The sequence below is a fragment of the Enoplosus armatus genome, chromosome 22 (assembly GCF_043641665.1).
Source record: "Enoplosus armatus isolate fEnoArm2 chromosome 22, fEnoArm2.hap1, whole genome shotgun sequence".
NCBI lineage: Eukaryota > Metazoa > Chordata > Actinopteri > Centrarchiformes > Enoplosidae > Enoplosus > Enoplosus armatus.
Window position 1 is genome coordinate 4523171 of NC_092201.1, and position 18969 is coordinate 4542139.

The 18969-nt window shown below is 42.3% G+C and overlaps 2 protein-coding genes across 7 annotated transcripts in view; one reads left to right on the forward strand and one right to left on the reverse strand.

Annotated features, from left to right (window-relative positions):
• The window catches only part of acss3 (acyl-CoA synthetase short chain family member 3), a 31774-nt gene extending 22838 nt beyond the window's left edge, over positions 1 to 8936 (forward strand). Inside the window, exons 10-16 of the mRNA XM_070929167.1 lie at positions 5092 to 5187; positions 5499 to 5562; positions 6923 to 7004; positions 7452 to 7574; positions 7668 to 7767; positions 7950 to 8125; positions 8605 to 8936. Of these exons, the coding sequence (XP_070785268.1) occupies positions 5092 to 5187; positions 5499 to 5562; positions 6923 to 7004; positions 7452 to 7574; positions 7668 to 7767; positions 7950 to 8125; positions 8605 to 8688 (725 nt within the window). The 3' untranslated portion in view covers positions 8689 to 8936. The remainder of the gene's footprint in view (positions 1 to 5091; positions 5188 to 5498; positions 5563 to 6922; positions 7005 to 7451; positions 7575 to 7667; positions 7768 to 7949; positions 8126 to 8604) is intronic.
• A 3917-nt stretch (positions 8937 to 12853) lies between these two features.
• The window catches only part of ppfia2 (PTPRF interacting protein alpha 2), a 130740-nt gene continuing 124624 nt past the window's right edge, over positions 12854 to 18969 (reverse strand). For 2 of the 6 annotated variants that reach the window (XM_070929275.1, XM_070929279.1), the window contains 8 exons: positions 18768 to 18830; positions 17393 to 17422; positions 17092 to 17267; positions 16756 to 16853; positions 16459 to 16634; positions 15891 to 15959; positions 15007 to 15163; positions 12854 to 12912 (listed from right to left, as the gene is read on the reverse strand). In XM_070929275.1, the coding sequence (XP_070785376.1) occupies positions 12854 to 12912; positions 15007 to 15163; positions 15891 to 15959; positions 16459 to 16634; positions 16756 to 16853; positions 17092 to 17267; positions 17393 to 17422; positions 18768 to 18830 (828 nt within the window). Of the gene's footprint in view, positions 12913 to 15006; positions 15164 to 15890; positions 15960 to 16458; positions 16635 to 16755; positions 16854 to 17091; positions 17279 to 17385; positions 17426 to 18767; positions 18831 to 18969 lie in introns of all 6 variants that reach the window. The other 4 variants (XM_070929277.1, XM_070929274.1, XM_070929276.1 and 1 more) reach the window with 4 other exon arrangements.

Consider the following 18969-nt stretch of genomic DNA (forward strand, 5'->3'; position numbering starts at 1 on the left):
GGATGTAAGAATAGAATATCTTGATAAAATCACAACACAAACAGCTTTGTACAAACAACAAACAAACCTTTGTTTTTTAACTGGGGGAATGAAGAGCAGTGATTGGTCACAGGATCTGAGGGATGGGCAGTTCAGAGATGAAACTCTGAAATGCTGATTTTCAGATTTAGACCTGCAATCACTGATTTCTTTGGTCACTTTGGAGCAGCAGAAACAGGCTGTAAACACTGGCCCATAGCAAACCTCTTAGCAAACAGTTTCCTTTTTACATAAGCCGCAGATAAAGAGCAACATTAGCATTCATTTGAAGTCGTGTGTCTGAATACAAGTCTAATGTTCATTCTCCTTTTTGTCAGTTTGGTCCCCACCAACTCCTGAGGGAAATATCTGTCTCTTTTATGTTCAGTCACTCTTAACTTTGTCTGCCTGCTGCTTGGTTTGTGTGTTGCAAGTTTTTTTTAGAGCTTTTTTGCTGTAAGCGGCTGCCCACTGATGAGAGTGGGGAGACTGAACCTGAAACAGTAAAGTTGGAGGCTGTACAACCACAACAGTGAGCTAAACGTTTATGAAACAGCAGTCGGGTGATAATTCTCTGGGGTCATCACTACGAGCGACCCCTCTCATGTTACACAAAGTCATTTGATCCATTGTTAAAATGAAAATAGTGATTGTAGCAGCTTTAATGGTGTTCACATCCAAGTCCCCAAATATTAGGAGAGTGCAAGATATTCAACTGTGAAATTAAAGCTAAAAGTTCACAATTTACCGTCATAGTCATTGATTGGTTAAATCCAGAATAATGGATGAATGAATCAATAATGTGTGAAAGTCAGAACACTTATTGACAGCACTGCATTTGAGCTATCATCTGAACTTTGGTTTTATTGCCCCTTTTTTGTTAATAATGACACTGTGAATTGCTGCCGTATTGATTCATGTGTATAGTTGTATAGCATGCCTGAGCTGTACCATTGCCACTTTCCAGATTCTGAAGAACTGAAGCGAAATGAACGAACTGTAAAAGAAGGATACTCGTAAATCTGATGCAACCTTTTTATTTTTAATTCTGTGAATCAACGTTTCAGCACTCATTGCATCGATGCAAAAAGCTTGCATCAGAATTGCAAGTGTGCGTCTTTCAGGTTTCACATTTTAAACCTGGTCAATCCCATCCTCACTCTGTGGCCGATGTGTCCCATTGACCCTGTGTTCAGCACATGTCGGTTTTATGTGTCTCAGTCAGCAGGAGTGGAGGGGCAGCGTTACATTGAGGCAAAGACGGTTATTTCATCTGTTTTAGAAAGAAGTGGAGTGCTCGAAGAGGTGCAGAGAATAAAGAGTGCAGGATCAGAGAGCCGTCTCAATTTTTCCTGAACAGCAGTGCGCCCTCCCCCCAAGCTACTAGTAATGAGCACGGCTGTTCAATAGCAGCTTCTCAGCTGAAAAGGCGCCACCGTATTGCCCATCCCGTCCAACACGCATCCTCCGACAACCCTCCCCTCCCTCAACCCATTCATCACACTCAAAATGCCTCTCACTGGCCAAGCTCATCTCCAACAGGTCGAAGGAAGATTGATTTGTTTGTGTACAGAGGCAGAGAGAGCGCGAGGGCGCGAGAAGGAGCAACAGAAAAGGAAAAGACAGAGGTGGGAGAGGAGGAAGACTGATACCAAGGTGTGCATGTGTGTGTATGTCATATCATATTTATTCTCCTCTGCACAACGAGACCAGAAGAGTAACGGTGAAGGTCTTCTTCACGTCAAGGAAGTTTTCATCTTGACCCTTAAATAGACACAGTTAGACACAGATAACCTGGATGCTGTTGCGTCATCATAGTGGGGTGTCAATAGTCATATTTCTACATCAATAGGGATAATGTCCTCTTATTCAAGTAATAATAGAACTAAAGTCTTCCTCAACTTGCTGCAGACCCCTGTAGCATGTTGTCCTGTCTGAGCCACGAGGTGTAGGAATATAAACGGACATCAACTGTTACGATCTCTTATGACTAAATGTTGTGGGCTGAGGAAGGAACCTGAGGAGTTCCTGGTAAACATTGGCAAAGTCAGTTCTGTTCGCGTCAGCTCACCATCTTTCATGTAAATGTGAGGACAAAATGTTTTAATGATGCAGCTAATTATCATTGAGATATCTTTGCTCTGTAAAGTTTTGATTTCATGCCTAAAAGCTGCACTGCCAGTTCAGTTCGCTGTCCTCCTGTATGCCTTGTAAAAAGTCAATGTCCAATTATATTGTCTTTTTTCATTTGGGTTTTGAATTTACCCGCTGGGCCTGAATCGCCGCCAGCGAGCCACGGCTCCTGCTGTAAACAGCCAAGTTTAAACACTCTTACTCTCTACGCTCATGCTGACACGGTTCACTGGTTGTGTTGAGCCCTAATCGACGTGCAATGCAGTGGAGCTTTTAAAGGACCCTTATGGCGTTCTTCAGGGCCAGACCAACATATCGGCTCGTTATTTAAAGTAGATAAGATGATGCAGTTTGATTAGCTATTTATGATGTAACTTTATATTAATCTGTAATTATATTCATTTATTTTTTAAGAGCCATGACTTCCTTCTTTCATAAAATACTGATTATGCTAAACTTCTAGTCCAAAAGATCAATACTGACCTTGAAACCATGAATTTCTTTACATTTACAAAATATATAATCTGTTTTCTTACAGGTTACAGTATTTGGCCTTTGCTCTAGTCCCATTCGGATTATATGATGGCCATAAATGTTGCAGAGCAAGGAGTAGTGTGTTGCTACACACCTGAGGGGAAAGCAAAGGGCATGATTGGTCAACAGGGGGTCTTATGTGACCCTGCTCTCTGACCAGGTGGGACTAGATACCCCCCTGAAGGCATAAAGAATCTTTTTTTTTTTTTTTTATCATTGGTACTGAATGCTGTCTCTGTTGACAGTGATAGCCTTTGAACCTGGCAGGGAGTGGCGAACCTTCCACTGATGAATGAGGCGTACGTGGTTGCCAGTTCAGAGGCCACTGTGGTTGGGTAACGTGTTCCGCCCTCTCTTCATTTGAAAACTTAATCCCTTCCTCAGCCAACAGCAACCTCCAACCTCCCTGAGCTCATGTCTTTTAAGCCTGCTGTGCTGAAGTTAGAAGCAGGTCTATCGTGGCTTGCACTTGTTTGATTAATAGTAGATGGAAGAGGCAGTCTAAATCCACTTGGACTGATTGAACTGGTATCTTAACAAGATGCTGGAGGTGATTTGGTCTTCTTCGTGTCGCATAGTTCCCTAAGATCTTAGAGATACTTCCTGATCTGAACATCCTCCTCCTCCTCCACATCTCCAGAGATCTCTGTTTGGATCTCATGGATTCATGCTCCTTATCCTAAATTCTGACACTGCATTCAGCATGTTACAACTTAAAGGCACCCTGTAGTGTTTTTGACCAGTAGTACCATTGTTTTTATGGGCGGGTCGCCATTTTGTTTGTTTGGTTCTGGTTTCCAAGAAACATGGATGTAAAAAGGCAGGTTTTGCAAATGTTTTACAAAGAGAGAAATTATTTCAACATGTTTGTCAGACGTTGAGGATACAGACAGTAAATTGTGGTGAGAAACAATGAGAAGCTCTCCACAGCGCACCTTTTTAACTGTTTTTGTCCCTCTGTTTTTGAGTAATTTTGGTGGCCAGTTTCTCACTGCAGCCCAGTCTCTCTGTTTTGTGGCTGACAGGTGTGTCACCCTGGTGAAGTCCTCTGCTGCTGCAGCTTTCCCTGAAGCTTTAATAAGGGGTCTGAGGTGCCTTTTTTTTGCACATCACTGTTGTATTGACTGAGCTGTCATTTGCATAGCTGGCTTGAATGTTTTGCCATCGGCCTCTGCCCTCTCAGAAGACGAGTCACGTCTGCCTTCAGCACTGCCACTGACTGCATATTTTATACGAATACACGATTGAAACGGTTTACTCCCCCTGTGCAATAACTGATCTGATTTGGTTTTAGTGCACCAATTGCTGCATACATTTACATATTAACAGGGGGAAATGCCATGACACTTGCGGCCACAATAGCTCAAGAACAAGACATGACAGAAACGGCATATTTACACCGCATGCTCTCCCTATAGGGTAGATGATCTGATTACCTCTTGGAACAGCCTGTGCATAAATTTGCATGTTAGTGAAGAAAAATGGCAGCACATCAGGTAATTTAGCTGCCTCTTTGTTTGTAAATCGTATTAGTGTCAAAAAGCCAAAGGGCTAGAATGTAGTCACACGTCTGATCTAATGTTTAATTGAACAGCCAGTGAAGCTCTCAGTCCTGTCTGTAAGATTAATCTCCCTCTTTGTGCAAACAGCATGAACCTACAGATAATGAAAAAACAGAAGCAAACAGGCAGATGTACCAGATTATGTAAATATGCAGTGGAAAAACGATGGCAATCATTGTGTTGGAGGTTATTTTGTGTGTTCTGTCACCTGTTGTGTGAATGTTAGTTGAGACATCAGCTGAGTTAAGTAAACTGTTTGCTTGGGAAAAGGAAAACATGACAGACAGATGGAAGCATTCAGCCGCATCTTTGTTCTTGTATTCAAGCCTTGAAACCGACAAACATCCAGTGAGTGAAAAGTAGGAGTGTTTCACAAGCAGTGTTTTCAAATTTGAGTTTAACACAGAAGACAAATGCTGATCTTGGGCTGGTCTGCCGCTGCGTGATTTCTGATGTAATCTTGCTTACTGAGCTGGATCGATTCTGTTATTCATTCTCTGGGTGGGCTAGCAGGGCTGATAAACTGGCAAGTCTTGGCTGTAAGTGGAGCACAGTGGGGTGGCGGAGTTGGGGAGAGCCCATAGGAGCTGTCATAGTTTTGTATTATGTAGGTTAACGCTGCTCACAGAAGCGGTGCAACCCAATACCACACAAGCTCTTTTGATCAGCCCTCCGTTTAACATTTGCACAGAGAGCAGAAAAGCCAGACAAGTACGAGGCTGTGTCATAACTGTGGTGTTGTACCACAGATCCAGAGCTCTTGTGTTTTGACTAAAACGTTATGGGTCTCCCACACAGATGTGAGCCCTCATGTACCTCTTTTTCTGTGTGTCTCTCTTATCAGAAACCGGTTCAGCCATCACCTCCTCATGTATTGGTCTAGGGAACTCACTCACGCCACCCGCAGGTCAGGCTGGCAAACCTGTTCCAGGTTACAAAGGTAAGCGTCAGAACTGTCAATCCACATCCCAGCACACAAAACACAAACTCACCTTTACTTTCTATTCATTTCTTGTATGTTTATTTATGTATTTTGTAATTTAAGTGTACTTTCCGGTCATTGTTTCAATGTACTACGTCAAAATTGCTGCCCCTCCATCACAGCTACAGATAAACCAAAACAGAAATGGATAACACTTAGCAACTGCTTGTAATTCCCTGCAGGGTATTTAATATTTTTGCTCTTTCAGTTTGCCTGTGGGTGATAGACCGCCACTGAATATGAATTGCATGCTCTTCTCTTTCCACTAGTCACAGTGATCGATGATGACATGCAGGAGGTGAAGCAGAGAACCCTGGGAAATATTGTGGTGAGGTAAGCTGAGTGGTTATGTTCACAGCCATGTGAGCAGCTCAGTCATTGCTTTACCAGCGCACATGTGACATAAAAAGCAGTTTCCACACTCTAATCAAATTTAAACTCCAACCCTTTAGTCATTAATCTTAATAATGCACTCTGGGGCGGCTTGTATCTGACTCCAGAGAGCGTCGCTTCTGTGTGTTGCCAGGGTTGGAGAATGAAACGTGTGTGTCTGTTTATGTAAGAGAGCTGCCTGTGCAGTGGTCTTCATCAAAAGCTCCGGCAGCTCTTTGTGTGCTGCCTTATCTTCCAGCCGGCTACCTATCTGTTATCACTCTCCAACTCCATTTCCCTGTTCTTTGTAACTGCTGGGATTGACCAAGTGCCAACAAGGGGGATTTCCAAGGAATTCGCATGTACACGGTGCCTCCAGGGCTGACGACAGGTAGAGCTGTAAACAGACGAGAACAGCTGTGTTACTATTCTCCCTTCTAGGAGCCAGAAAGTCTGTGCCAGCCCTGTTGTGTGATCAGAAGCTATATCCACAGCTTCATAAAATGATGTTCAATATTTACAGAGTGAGGTTGTTGTAATGTGTTATGGCTTCTAAGCACTGTGTGTTATAATGTCAAGTCAAAGAAGTATACATATAGATTATTTTGTAATTGTATTACGCTGCTTTTGTTCTACATCTTACTTTGTTGAGTGTAGCCTTTGCACATAGGAGGCGCTCACCATTGTGACAGACTCCTAAAATGAAAAGCAGGCAGACAAACTGGTACATTAGTTTCTCTTTTGGCTCCAACAATAATGGAAGAGAGGGCGTAGATTTTGCTGCGGTCATAAACAGCAGAGAGGAGGCTTTTTATCATCCCCTTTCGGCAGCAAATCAGCATCATTGGTGTTTGAATATTCTCCTTGAAGTGAAATGAATCTATGCAGAGGCATGTTTAGGGTTCAAACTTGGGAAATGAGACCATCTTGGTCAAGTCCCTGGTCAAGATGAGGGATTACTGGTAGTCCCTGGACAAACAAAGACTGGGAGACTGAGCTCTCCTATCTGCCCTGTGTGTGTGTGTGTGTGTGTGTGTGTGTGTGTGTGTGTGTGTGTGTGTGTGTGTGTGTGTGTGTGTGTGTGTGTGTGTGTGTGTGTTGTGTGTATATGTATAGACTGCCCTTAATGCCCACTGAATTTAAAATGATTCAAAGCTTAAAATACATTCAACTAGACAGTAATTTTCATTTAGAACGTGTCACTTAATGTATTGTTTTAACAGTCTTGTTATTATTTATGTACTTTTATGCCAGAATCAAAGTTTTAAAGAGAAATATTGGAATGGAACTAAACTTAATTTGTACGTACTTTTTCCTTCAGACTACCTTTACCACCTGGTGCAGCGTTGTCACTGTGGCAGAACCACAATCTGTTCAAGGAGCTCTACTTCACTAAGTTCCCAGTAAGATGTCATCATTTCATCACATTCTGATGTTTATTAAATGCGGAATAATTTGCACAGCTGTCTGATTTAATCAAAAATTTCTACGGGAACAATTGTATTTGTTCAATTCTCCCTTTATGACAGTGGACTAATAATGTAGTAAAGTGGGTAGTGTTAAGTATGTGGTGAAATGTGGCCCTCTAGTGTTGAAATATTTCATTACAGAGCCATCTGCAGCCATTGAGAGGTTTGAATGAAGACAGTGAATAATTTTGAAGAATCCAGCCTGTGATGAAATGTTTATACTGAAGACCTCATAAATTTAGTGAACGAGGCCTTATGAGGTCTTCAGTATAAACATTTCATCACAGGCTGTTTTTGGATTCTTCAAAATTATTCAATGTCTTCTACTGCCTCCAAAAAACCACGTTGTGCTGGAACATAATCATTCCTCTCTGTTCTCAGGGTTACTATGACACCATGGATGCGGGTTTTGTGGATGAGGAGGGTTTCCTTTACATCATGTCCCGGTCTGATGATGTCATCAATGTGGCAGGCCACAGGCTGTCTGCTGGAGCGTTGGAGGAGGTAGGAGAGCGATTACAGAGGAGGTGACACAAAGGTTTCCCCAGCTTTTAATTGTGGGATTTTCATGTATGTGTGTGTGTGTGTGTTTTGCAGTCCGTGCTGCAGCACCCTGCAGTGGGGGACTGTGCTGTGGTGGGTCTAGAAGACACTCTGAAGGGGGTTGTTCCATTGGCCCTGTGTGTACTCAAAAATGGTGAGGCATGACAGATGTATAGTGTAGCATTAACTGAAGTAATATCGAACTCCATGACATTCTGACACCCAAGGAGTAACGATGAGGGAAGTAAGATAATTAAGACCATAACCAAAATTATATTCCAGGTGGAACCATTAAAACTACATGTGTGTGTTTGCATCATGTGCTGTGCGTCTCAGGTGTGCAGAAAAATGAAGAGGAGATCATAAACGAGATGGTGAAGCTTGTGAGAAACACCATCGGACCAGTGGCTGCCTTCAAGAAAGTGCTTTTTGTCCGAGGATTGCCGAAGACGCGCTCCGGCAAGATCCCTCGCTCCTCTTTAGCTAACCTGGTCAACGGCAAGCCCTACAAGGTATGACACAACTCTTAAAGAAATATTTGTTGCATTATTCCCATGACCAATAGTTAAGTTCTGCCGGATGAAATCGCTTACAGGAAATATTGTTTGCACAGACAGTAAAGCTCATTTTGCCATTCAGAATGTGAGTAATGATGGCGCATTAGCAGGTCCTACACTCATTAAGTAGAACTGAGGGCTCATTTGGGATTTCATCTCTGTACAGTTACTGACTCAGTTTTCTGCTGATCAGGTGCTAAAGGCCTCAAGAGAGAAGTGGATGACAAACTGAGAAAAACAATACTTCTTTATGCAGTAGTTCTGTTTATATGTAAATACGAAATATCAATGGATACAGCCTCTGCTAATCATTCAATTATTGCTTTAATTAGGTATTAATTAGCAGGTTTTACCACATTCATTTTTTATTGTTTTTAAATGAGCTTTGTGTTGCTTTGCCAGTAGAATTACAAAGGAACTATTTTCCCCCTCAGATCACTCCAACCATCGAGGACCCAGAAGTGTTCAAAGACATCGAGAGGCAGGTAGAAAAAACCCTGAGACCTTGCGGAGCCTGAACTCACCTGTTGCATGACAAAGAAAACTGAGGTTGGATACATTTTGGAAACACAAGGTGTGCATTGGGTGCTGAAAAAGTGAACTGAAAGTAGAAGTAAAATCAATGATTATTATTCTTTTTCCAAGTGGACATTGACGTCCGTAAGGTTTACCTCCTCACTTTATATGAACTGTGCCAAATCCATGAAGCAGGATTAATGTTTTTATGTGTCTGTTTTTATGTAATCTGAATAATAATGATGTGAAACCGTGCTGCACTACAAGATTTGCACATTCATAATTAATGAGCAGAGGCAAGGTACAGCTACTGTTTACACAAAATGATGCTCTTGACCCGTCAACATTTTGAATTATGAATGAAGAATAATGAAGACAACTCATTCACTGACAGTAGTTTTTTTTTATTGACAATGAAAATTTGCTTGCTCACCACTTAGTTTTGACCAAAGTACAAGAATAAATAAAAAAAATGGACACAAAATAAAATGATTCATTGTTCGTGCAAATTGAAGATGTAAAAACAAACTAAAAGCATAAGACTTGGTTGAGTCCTCCATCAGAAATAACTAAAAGACAGATAACAGGGCTGTACAATAGGTTACCCTGGAAACTCCGACAGAAACAAAGAGTTAACAGTTACACCAATGTAAGTCACAGCAAGCAACAGGTTTTGTCATTAAAAGTCACCTCACTTCAACATGGTCATATACACTCTACGCACACTATGAGCTAAAGCAGTCTGTCTTTCAGTTATTTCCTGTTTTCTGTTAACGTAGTGAGGGGTGGGGGAGAAGGCCAGCTCGGCTGTGTGTGTGTGTAGTTGTCCTTTGTATTAATGTATCGCCTGACAAAACATAAAGTACAACAAGTGACAGGTTTCTGTGAATGACGTCCTGCTTTTTTTGTTCTCTGAGAAGAAGTTTTGTGCAACTTCGGAGAGCAACGGCGTCTCTTGTTGTGTCCTTGGCTACTGAATAGTCCGTTGAGTTGATGCGGTTGTATCAAAGTGCTTGTCATGTCGTTCCAGTGTGTCGACGTGTCCTCTTAAAATGCTCCTATTATGACAGCGAAGTCCATAAGAAAGGATAATGAAGTTTGTTGGTGCCAGAAATGGGGCTCAGAGTGGTTTTTGTACACCACTAGAGGGCAGGTTTTCACACAACATCCAGTCTCTTCCTCTCTCTATGGTGCAGCACAGGTTCTTCATCATCATCAGCACAATGAAAAAATAAAACCATATGTACAAAATGATTTAGAGGGGCAGGGTGATATGGAGACAGTTTAAAGAGCAGCATATATTAATCTATGGTCCACTAAATGAGGTGGCTGGGACATTTTTTTGCACAAACTCTGAATATCTTTTTATACATAGATGTGTGTATATATTAAAAAAATGGCATATTTATGTACAGATAACCTACACATCTCCTGTAGAAGAAATACACAGTACGTTATGCTTCGACAAGTTACTGTACATGTAAAAGGTAGAAATGGTGACAACAGGGTAGCCTGCAGGACAGTTTAGCACCGGCACCTGGTGCCCACATTATGGGGACATGGAAGAGGGTCGGGAAGGGGGTCAGAGAGGAGAGCAGGGCTTCTTGGCAGTGCGTGTTGTCAGAATGGTTTGTTCCTCGGCAGGTTGGCCCATCCAGCAGCTCCCCTAGTTAGTCTCCATTCAGAACTGAACCTGAGGGGAAACGAGAGTCCGTAGTTTTAATGAGGTACTGTATGAAATCCTCAAACTCTGTGAGGTTTCTAAAGAAAAGACCTGAATTGTAAAACATGCCAAGAATGTAATTTGAATCCAGGGTCAATTAGTGCCATACTAGTTGCAGCTCCTTATTAGCTAGAAGGTGATTTTGGAAGTGTTCAACCAGCTGTATTTATCAGCAATACAACATTATAATGCTACTTTCGTTCCTTAGAGCAGCAAAAAATGTGAATTTTTGACTTTCCATTTCAGCATTCTCTGAACAAGATAGATCACATATTTTTAGAAATACTTAGGATTGGTGTGTGTAGAATTACGTCAACATTAAAGCCTTATGAGCGGTCTGCACTGGATGTGTTTCGCAATGGCTTGTGCTTCGGCTGTAATGATTACACTTCAGGTCTGTTTTCTTCTGATTTACTAACTGGCTATTTGGCTGTGAATGCTGCTAAAACGCACCTGAACTCAGTGTAGATGCTGATGGAGGACTGAAGGGACGTGCAGCTGTTACAGACCAATGTCTATGAAATCAGATACATACTGCTGTGTGAATGTTTTGTGAACAAAATCTTAAGAAGCTGAGTCTGAAATGAATGTGGTTTTTTTTGGGTGCCTCTATGCAAATCTTGCAGCAGTGTAAAAATATAAATACTGTCAGCAGCGAAGGGTAAGACAGTCATACTATGTGCAGCTAATAGTTAATAGAATCAGTTTTGGTTGTGCACTTGTACTGTACCAGAATTCAACCCTTTGCTCTCACTGAACTTTGCACTGTATGCTGTCTTTTTTTTTGCTGTGTGGGAGTACTTGTAAAAATAAGCTGATGAAAGCATTAGAAACAGGCTGCAGGGTGCTCCGTGGAGTGAGCAAATTCTTTGGAAACAAAAAAATGATGGTTATGGAGGTAACTCAAACTTTTCCCCGCTGAATCAAACCTCTTCCTCTTGTCTTGCTGTTTCATTTATTTTCCTAACTCTCATCTCTTATATGATAACCCTGCAGTCACAGCATTATATCATTATTATCTGTCTACTGTGCCTCTAACCTCTGCACTTATTGCATTCTGGAGGCTTATAATGATACTGGTCCAGGACAAAAACATTTTCTTCCCTGTTGTACTGACTGCAGCCCACCTACTGTAACACCTGTGTCACTGTGAGGTGTGAACAATTCTGAAATCTGCAGGAGTTTGTTGTTAAAACTGCGAAATGATGATGATGATGATGATGCTGTTGAAGCTGAAGTATCGTTCACATTGCTCGACATTTTTGGCCACTTGAGTTGTTTGGAGAGGGCTGACTTGGTGAGTAGAGAAACGTCACTGTTCTCTGTATGGGCATATATTACAGATAAGACACCGCTACTCTACTACTGCTATAGTTTAAGAAGCACAGTTGATGAATTAATTACAGCTATGCTTCATGTTTTGGAAAAGAACGCTCTTTAGATGAAAGTTTGGGACTGAAGTTTGAAATCTAAAGAATTTCAAGGACAATTGAGATAATCTATCAGCAAAGATCTCCAGAGTCGGGGTTGTCGTTCTGAGTGTGAAATTTATGCATGATATAGTTCCCTAAAAATTCCCACAATACACCAAAAAAGTACTGCTCTCTGCTAACAATCCCACAATGCACTGCATTTAATGGAGGCAAAAACTATGGTTGTAATTTTCACCTGGCGCAATTTAAGGATTTACAAATGTACTGCTCCTTTATAAAGCAAACAGCGCCTGTTTTATAGGGAGTAGTGAAGCCGTCAGCTGACAGTCTGTCTACGTGGCCCTTTCATGCTAAACAATGCATCCAGAGCAAAAATGTTCTCTTTGCAGCCTGCTTTTGTATCTGGTTGCCACTTCAGTTGTGAGGGAATTTCACTGCAATACAGATGCAGAGAGACAGCGCAGTCAGATAGTGTATCAAATCAAAGCAAAAACTTGTGAGAAATTACTCTTTGTCAGTGCACCTGGCAGTACAAAGAAAACAGTTGGAAAAGAAACTAGGGCAAGCTCACTTTGTAATCTGTGAAGTCTGGAGAAGTCTCATAAGGCCTATTTTTAGGAGCCCCGAACTATCAGAATCATGTAAATGAACTTTGTTAACTAATCTCTTTTACTGAACTTCTCATTTATTTGAAGCGGATTTCTAAAGCTTGGACCACGACTGACTCATCTTTTCTGGACGGACATTAAAGAGGAGACATCAGTATGAGACCGTGGCTCGCTGCTGGGCCCGTCGTCTCGTATCACCTTATCACAGCTACCTGGCAAAAACACTGCAGAGGCTCGCCAAGCCGATGAGACAAACACGGTTATCTTGGGAAAGAATTGGCCCTCTTCTCTTTAATCCAATATCTGTTTTAAGCACTTCTGAAGAAATCTGTGTATTTGACAGAGCGAGAATCTGTGTTGTGTTACATACAGCGTACAGTTTAAGGTCCCTCTCTTCCTCCTCTCAGCAGGAATAGGTTCTCACCGTGGAGCTGTCCAGCCGCTGCACTGCAGAGGGTCCGACTGTAGGGGGAGACAGCGAGAGAGAAAGATCTTTAAGTGGAAATATTACAGCCTCCTCTTTATCAGACGGACCCAGAGTGAGAAGCAGACATTCCTCCACTTGGTCACCACGCCAAACACAAGATTAGACGTCCTCAACGGTATGAGTGAGATCACAAGCAAAACACTTTTCTCATACAAACGGAGGTTACTTGTAGTTGTGACCCTCAGAGGAGAAAGCCACGCACTCAAAGGAAGTTTTAATTTTGAGTGGATAACACCAGCAACAAGATCTGAGTGTATTGTGGACGTCACAGACCAGGGAGCACAGAGAATAGAGACAGGGGAACACAGGAAGGCTGTTTCAGTGTCGCCGGGAACACCTTGTTAGAGGAGAGCATTGGCCAAAATCAGTGCAGTCGGATGATTTCCAGTCATGTATCACAACTCGGGGTGGCATCATTTGTAAAGACACAGTTGCCAATACACTCTGCATCCCTATTAAGGATCATTTCCAGTTCATTACATCTTGGCTCTTGAGCTTTAGCCGTTCATTCTTGACCTTGGAAACTTCACTAAACAGTCTCAATTTAAGGACCACTTATTTACATCTGTGTCACACTGACACAACACACAACAGATTTAGTTTGCTCAGTCATCATAGAAGTGTAAATGTAAACCTTTCATGACTCTGATCTCCTTTAGTTGAGCTTCACAGTAGAAACAGGGTTTGAACATGTTCAGTTCCAAGACAAGCTGAGCAAACTACATCTACTAATGAAGACTGTAATATGGTTGCAAAGAACAAGTGAGTAAGTGGACCTTAAGTTGATATTATTTTGTCCACTTGATAGTTCTGGACATCGTTCCAATCGGTACTAATAACTCTGAACTTAAGTTAATTGCTGAGATCTGGGAATGCTGCAACATCACTAGAAAGAAATGAGAAGGAGCAAAACACACGAGCAGTCAGACGATCATACAGACTCTAGACAAAGCTCCAAACTATTTAGGAAGAAAAAATAAAAGGTAAGATTTATCCAAACTGTTTGTTGTAAGCATCCATCACAGTTTACAGAGCGACTTCCAGCACTTCAGCCGACATGTTGGGTGCGCTCACGTTCAGCTTTACCTCCCAAGTGTTTTAGATAATCTGGCTAATTGTTTGCTACCTGTAGGATATGGTTGAAGCAACGTCGCTGTGTTCCCAGATCTCAGTAGTCATTTTGAGTACATTGTTATCAGAACAAATTGAAATGATACTAAAGCCACAAAAACAAGAAGCAAGTTGTAATAACCCGGAGTTATCCTTTAATGAAAGCCTATTTCAGCCAGTGTCCTCTTTTAACAGCAGAGGGATGAGGAATGACACAAACTGTTCGTTTGAGTTCTTGAGACATCCAAGACGTACTGTTACCTATGTAAACCTCCTGATTCAGGCCAACTTACATAGCACCGCTCAGCCACCATTTTGTTTTGCTGCTTTATTACTGTAACTTCAAGGGTTACACCAGCAAGCATGGGTCCTAATCCATAACTTGACCCCCTAGCTGTTTATACCAGGGTGACTAAACACAACTATTTTGCAACTCTGCAAAACAACACCCTTGGAGTTGGATATCAGAGAGATTCAAGAGTAGCAGAGAAAGAGAGAGAGAGAGAGAGGCGAGGGTGAGAGACCACAAAGAAAAGGAGAGATACGGCAGGACAGTGGTTGGCAGAGACCATGTGAAGAGGAGGGAGTATATGTAGAAGAATAATACACGCAGGGCCAACAAGCCCAGGACCTTCAGAGGGGCATAGCTGACCTTGAAACCAATCCAAATACATGTCGTCAGGACTGTCATCCAGCGCCTCATAGAGGACTGCAGAGCAGCCGTCACAGAGTCAGAGAGAACAAGAGACATGGTCACAACACAGCAAGGAGCAGCAACTCCTGCGCTCAGGCGTGCCGCTTTCATCTACCACTGCAACAGGTGGATTTAACCTTTGAAGGCCACTTTTCAGAAAATGTCATGTGCTATGAAATAACGCCAAGCCTTACTGATATAATCTGCCAGTGAGTGAATAGAGGCATCACATCTGTGAGATTATGGTGCAGAGACAGGCTCTTACCCTCAGGGGGCAGTCTTCGGGAGTGACCGGACGTTGTGGTGAGACGGAATCCAGCAGGGAGCGTCTCTGCTGATCCGGGCATCATACTTATACCGTGAACGTCTCGGGGCGGGAACTGCCTCCTCCACGATGGACCTCGGAAGTCTTTGTCGTCACACTGATGGACAGATCAATATCATTCACGTTTTCAGACACAAACGACGCGAAATAAACTGTCGTCAACATACTCAAAGGGATGACGACATTTACAAAACTTTGTAAATCTAAATCTAAAGGCCTGATTGCTTGGAAAGAAAAGCAAATAGGTGACCTCTAATAAGGACCACTGCACTACACTTTGCTGCTCTGAGAGTGCAGCCTTGTTGTATTGTTGACGTTAACTGTGAGAATATTTACTTTTATTCTAACTTTTTTCAAAACTTTTATGTGGCTTATTTTTTGGGATATGGGGGAATCTGGGTCACTGTACTGTGAAGGAGAAGCAAATCTCTTTTGAATAGGATTACCTCATCTTTAATTAAAACTGGACAAAAATAATTTACAACTATAATGGTCGCTAGACATGTAGAAAAATAGATGTGATGGCCCTCTAATCATGAATACATGCATTGTAATAAGACGGAAATTCTCTCAGTCTGAGACATTTGAATACATAGTTTATGCTTTTAGTACATTAATGATGGGGCAGCTTCATTTCAGTGGTCTGAGTTACAGACAAAACGGAAACCGTAATTAAACGTTCGCAGCTAATAAATTATGTTTAACCACCTTGAATATTAATTGCTTGGTAAAAGGCTAATGGTGCTCTGAAGTGACCGACCTCCGCTGGGGAAGTGTCACGACAAACAAAGCTCGTCAGCCTTGTGGGTATCAGTTGAGCTCACCTCATCCAGTCTCCTGTCAGTGCCGAGCGCCAGCAGATTATTGTACTCTCGCTCCAGAATCTGACGTGCCTGAGGGGGGGAAAAAAATCCACAACACATTCTGATTTGCACAAGGCCAGCTATTTTTAGCAGAATGGTAACAGAGGCAGCTGAAACATGACGTTATTCGCGCTGCATATCCATTTTACCTGATTATAGATGAGATAAGCTGTAAAAATTCACAGGGCAACCTGCCAGAGTGACAGTTGGCAGATCTGCGTGTTCAGATTTAGATTCCACCAGCTTTTTGAAGGCTGATATCAACATACCTCTACTTTTGGACAGGAGCTGGTGATATTTCTGCCCATATTCAGCACCTTTAAATTTGGCTCGACAATGCCAAAAAAAACCTTCAAAGAATTAAAATGTCCCTCTCACAACGAGGTGTTTAAACATCCAGTGAGACATTCCTGACGGACATTGGTAAACACCTTTCCATGGGTCTAACCTTAGTTCGAATTCAGTTTTCAAAGGAAAACCTTGCTATCACAGTTTTAAATGTTGGTGGTTGGTGTTGGTGTAGGAGTACCTGAGTGTTTTGGTTGGGGATCTGGAGGAGCAGCGCCAGACTGCTGTAGTCGAAGTTGTCATCCAAGGCGACCAGAGCTCCGTGTACTCCGCTCTCCAGCAGGATGTTGGCGTAGTCCCTCAGGCCTATGCTCTGCACCCAGCGGATGACCCGCTCGTTACTCCACACCAGCACGTCTGCAGACACACAAGTACAGAAGTCTCCTCTTAAAGCTTAATCTCTTTTCATTCATTTGTAGCATGTAGCTCGTTTTGGTTTGTTATGATGTTGATTCCTTTTTATTTTGGGCACACTTGCCTCTCATTTCATGCTGGCTGTGCTCCCTGCGTCTCTCCAGTTCTTTCCTGTCGTAGTTGAGCTTCTTCAGACCCATGATTCCATACTGTAAACTTGTTCTGATGTCAGAAAAATCACACATATACACGGTCATGTGATGGGAAAAGACTTGATCTGTTTGCTGACAAAAAAAACAGCCTACAAAGTCCATAAGTTACTGAAACTAATAATGAAATACTTTAGCTTGCAGATCTAAAATCCCCCATCTATAGAAATGTATAAATATTTTACAGGAATACATTTTACTAAAGTCTGTGAAATCTATGATTGATGTGGCAGGTGGAGTGAGTCCGGTACCTGTGGAAGCTGTCCACCATTTTGAGGTGCACCCTTAGGTCCTTCTTGGTGAGGTGGTCCAGCATGCGTGCGTCCACCAGGCACTCCATGAAGTAGCTGCGGTACTGAGGTAGTCCTAGACTGGGCAGCCACTCGTTCCCTATCCACTCATGGTTCATGTCGCCGTAAGCTAAAGTCTGATAGAAAAGACACAAATCACATAAGAAGCAGATCCCAACTGATGCTTTTACTGGATACATTTTCACATTCAGATCTGTAAACAACCTTTTAATGGACAAACAACAGCAGGGCTTCCCCTTACCTGTGCCCAGCTCCCCTCGTCAGACTGTGACTTCTGATTGAAACACAAGGAAAAGAAAAGAGTCAAATAAAGACATACTCTCATTGTTCTATAACAAATCCTGCAGCTGCATCCAAAATGTCCCTTAAATGCCACTGGCAAGTAAAGCTAAACCCAACAAAGTACATGAGTACATGCTGAATGAAAAAGGGAACTATATCAGACAATGTAAGCAGCACCTGTTATTCATGATTTAGCTGCTTTATTTGGTACTCTCACAGTCAAAAGTGTCCTGCTAAATATGTTTTTGTTGAGACGGTTGTTGTGCTCCTACATCTTAAAAGAAAACCAGATGAAGGGAGAAAGTTTCTCTCCAACCTCGGCTACATTTTCACAATCCTTGAATTAACCGCAAGCGGCTTTCAGGACATGGTGAAAGGCTTGTGGAAGTTACTGCTGAGCAAGTTAAAAGGAAAGAAAGCTCAGATCTAAATGGCATGTGAATTGGTCTCCGGGGGGACTATTTTTTTTTTTTACCTTCAGATGTGGCCTGGGTTTCATTTAGTTTGGAAATAGGTTACCATTGGACTAAAATTCCATCCCGGAAAATGGTGTAAGATTGGCTTTTAGCTTTGTAGTTCCTGAAGCCAAATAAGAGATAAAGGACAAGATGGGAGCTTTCGAATAGTCCTGTAAAATTGACAGGATTTTGTGTTATTATTGGGTAAAGGTCCTGATGGAGTTACAACCCGATTATTTACATCTCTAATTAAAATGCAATGTAATGATCACAGGTTGCTATCTTCATGTCATGACACATGATGAAAAACACGTCCACCACATGGCCACAAATACTCGCCCACAGCTCGAAACAGTCTGACAATGATGTAGACGTTCAAATCTCACCGCACACCAGATCTCTAGAAGTTTGTCTTTGGTTCTGCATGAGATGAGAGAGTTCTTTTGGATACAAATGCTGCATTTCACATCCAGCTTCATCAGGCTGACTCACTGATGTGCAAAACCAGAAGAAGCGAAATGCAATAAAATAACCTTTAGAGATGTGTTGTGTGGTGCTTGAGTCACAGTGCCACAGGAATAAACAGTCTGAACTGAGGCCAACTACAAAAGGCTTCAGGATAAACATACATAGCTTGTATATCATTAAACAGCAGCATGATTGACAAGAGGCTCCTCCAACTAAAACTAAAAGTTTTAAGTGAGTGTTGATATGAGGATCACAGACCAGGGAAGGGGTTAAATGACGCATGCCTTCTCCATCAGTCACCACCAGGTCTCTCTTCATTCAGTCCCTCCGACATCCACTCTCACACCCAGACACACATGACTGACAGAGAAAGAAAAGGGTGACGGTAAAAGACACAAGGGGACTGACCGTTTTGGAAGGGGCTGCCATGGTCTCCATCTCCTCATGGGTCACCCATACATTGCCTGACGGCTACAAGGGGCAGAGCCCAAGAGACAGAGCAGCAGCAGCAGGGTTGGTAGTAGAGGTCCGGTAGGAGGGGCAAGCAGTGTTAAAGAAGAAGAGCAGCACCACTGTAAGCCAATAGTGTTATAGCATCACAGTCAGATCA